The sequence below is a fragment of the Lipotes vexillifer genome, unplaced genomic scaffold, assembly GCF_000442215.2.
Source record: "Lipotes vexillifer unplaced genomic scaffold, Lipotes_vexillifer_v1.1 scaffold972, whole genome shotgun sequence".
Taxonomy (NCBI): domain Eukaryota; kingdom Metazoa; phylum Chordata; class Mammalia; order Artiodactyla; family Lipotidae; genus Lipotes; species Lipotes vexillifer.
The window spans coordinates 874,615-875,039 of NW_006769413.1; the positions used below are offsets into that span (position 1 = coordinate 874,615).

Here is a 425-nt window from a genome sequence, read left to right on the forward strand (position 1 = left end):
TGCCCCGGTAGCTAGGAACCTGATCTTCTTTTCGGACAGGGGAGGAAGTGGGGCCCAGAGACGGAGAGTGACTTGCCCAAGGCCACACAGCAAAGCCATTGCCGAACCCAGGCTTCCTGGCGCCCGGATCCGTGCGTCTTCGGCCACCCTCGCAGGCTGCCCTACCCGTCCGGGTCCTGAAGCCCTGACGTCGGGGACAGGCAGCCCCTCTGCTCAGTCGCGCATGCACGCGGGCGGGGGCAGCGCAGGGAGGAATAGGGAGGGGGGAGGGGCGGTCATTGCCCATCTCCAGACAGCAGGGGGCGAGGCGGGGCGGGGGGGGGCGGTTGGGAGGTGGCAAGGAGAAGGAGGAGGGCCTAGAGGCCGTGAGGGAGGCGGGGAGAGACAGAGGCGACCGCTGTTCGTGGTGCTGAACCCGACTCTTT

At 68.0% G+C, this 425-nt stretch overlaps 1 protein-coding gene across 1 annotated transcript in view; it reads right to left on the minus strand.

Annotated features, from left to right (window-relative positions):
- The window catches only part of SKOR1 (SKI family transcriptional corepressor 1), an 8,134-nt gene extending 8,035 nt beyond the window's left edge, over window positions 1–99 (minus strand). The window contains 1 exon segment of the mRNA XM_007445605.1: window positions 77–99. Within this exon segment, the coding sequence (XP_007445667.1) occupies window positions 77–99 (23 nt within the window).
- Window positions 100–425: the final 326 nt, after the last annotated feature.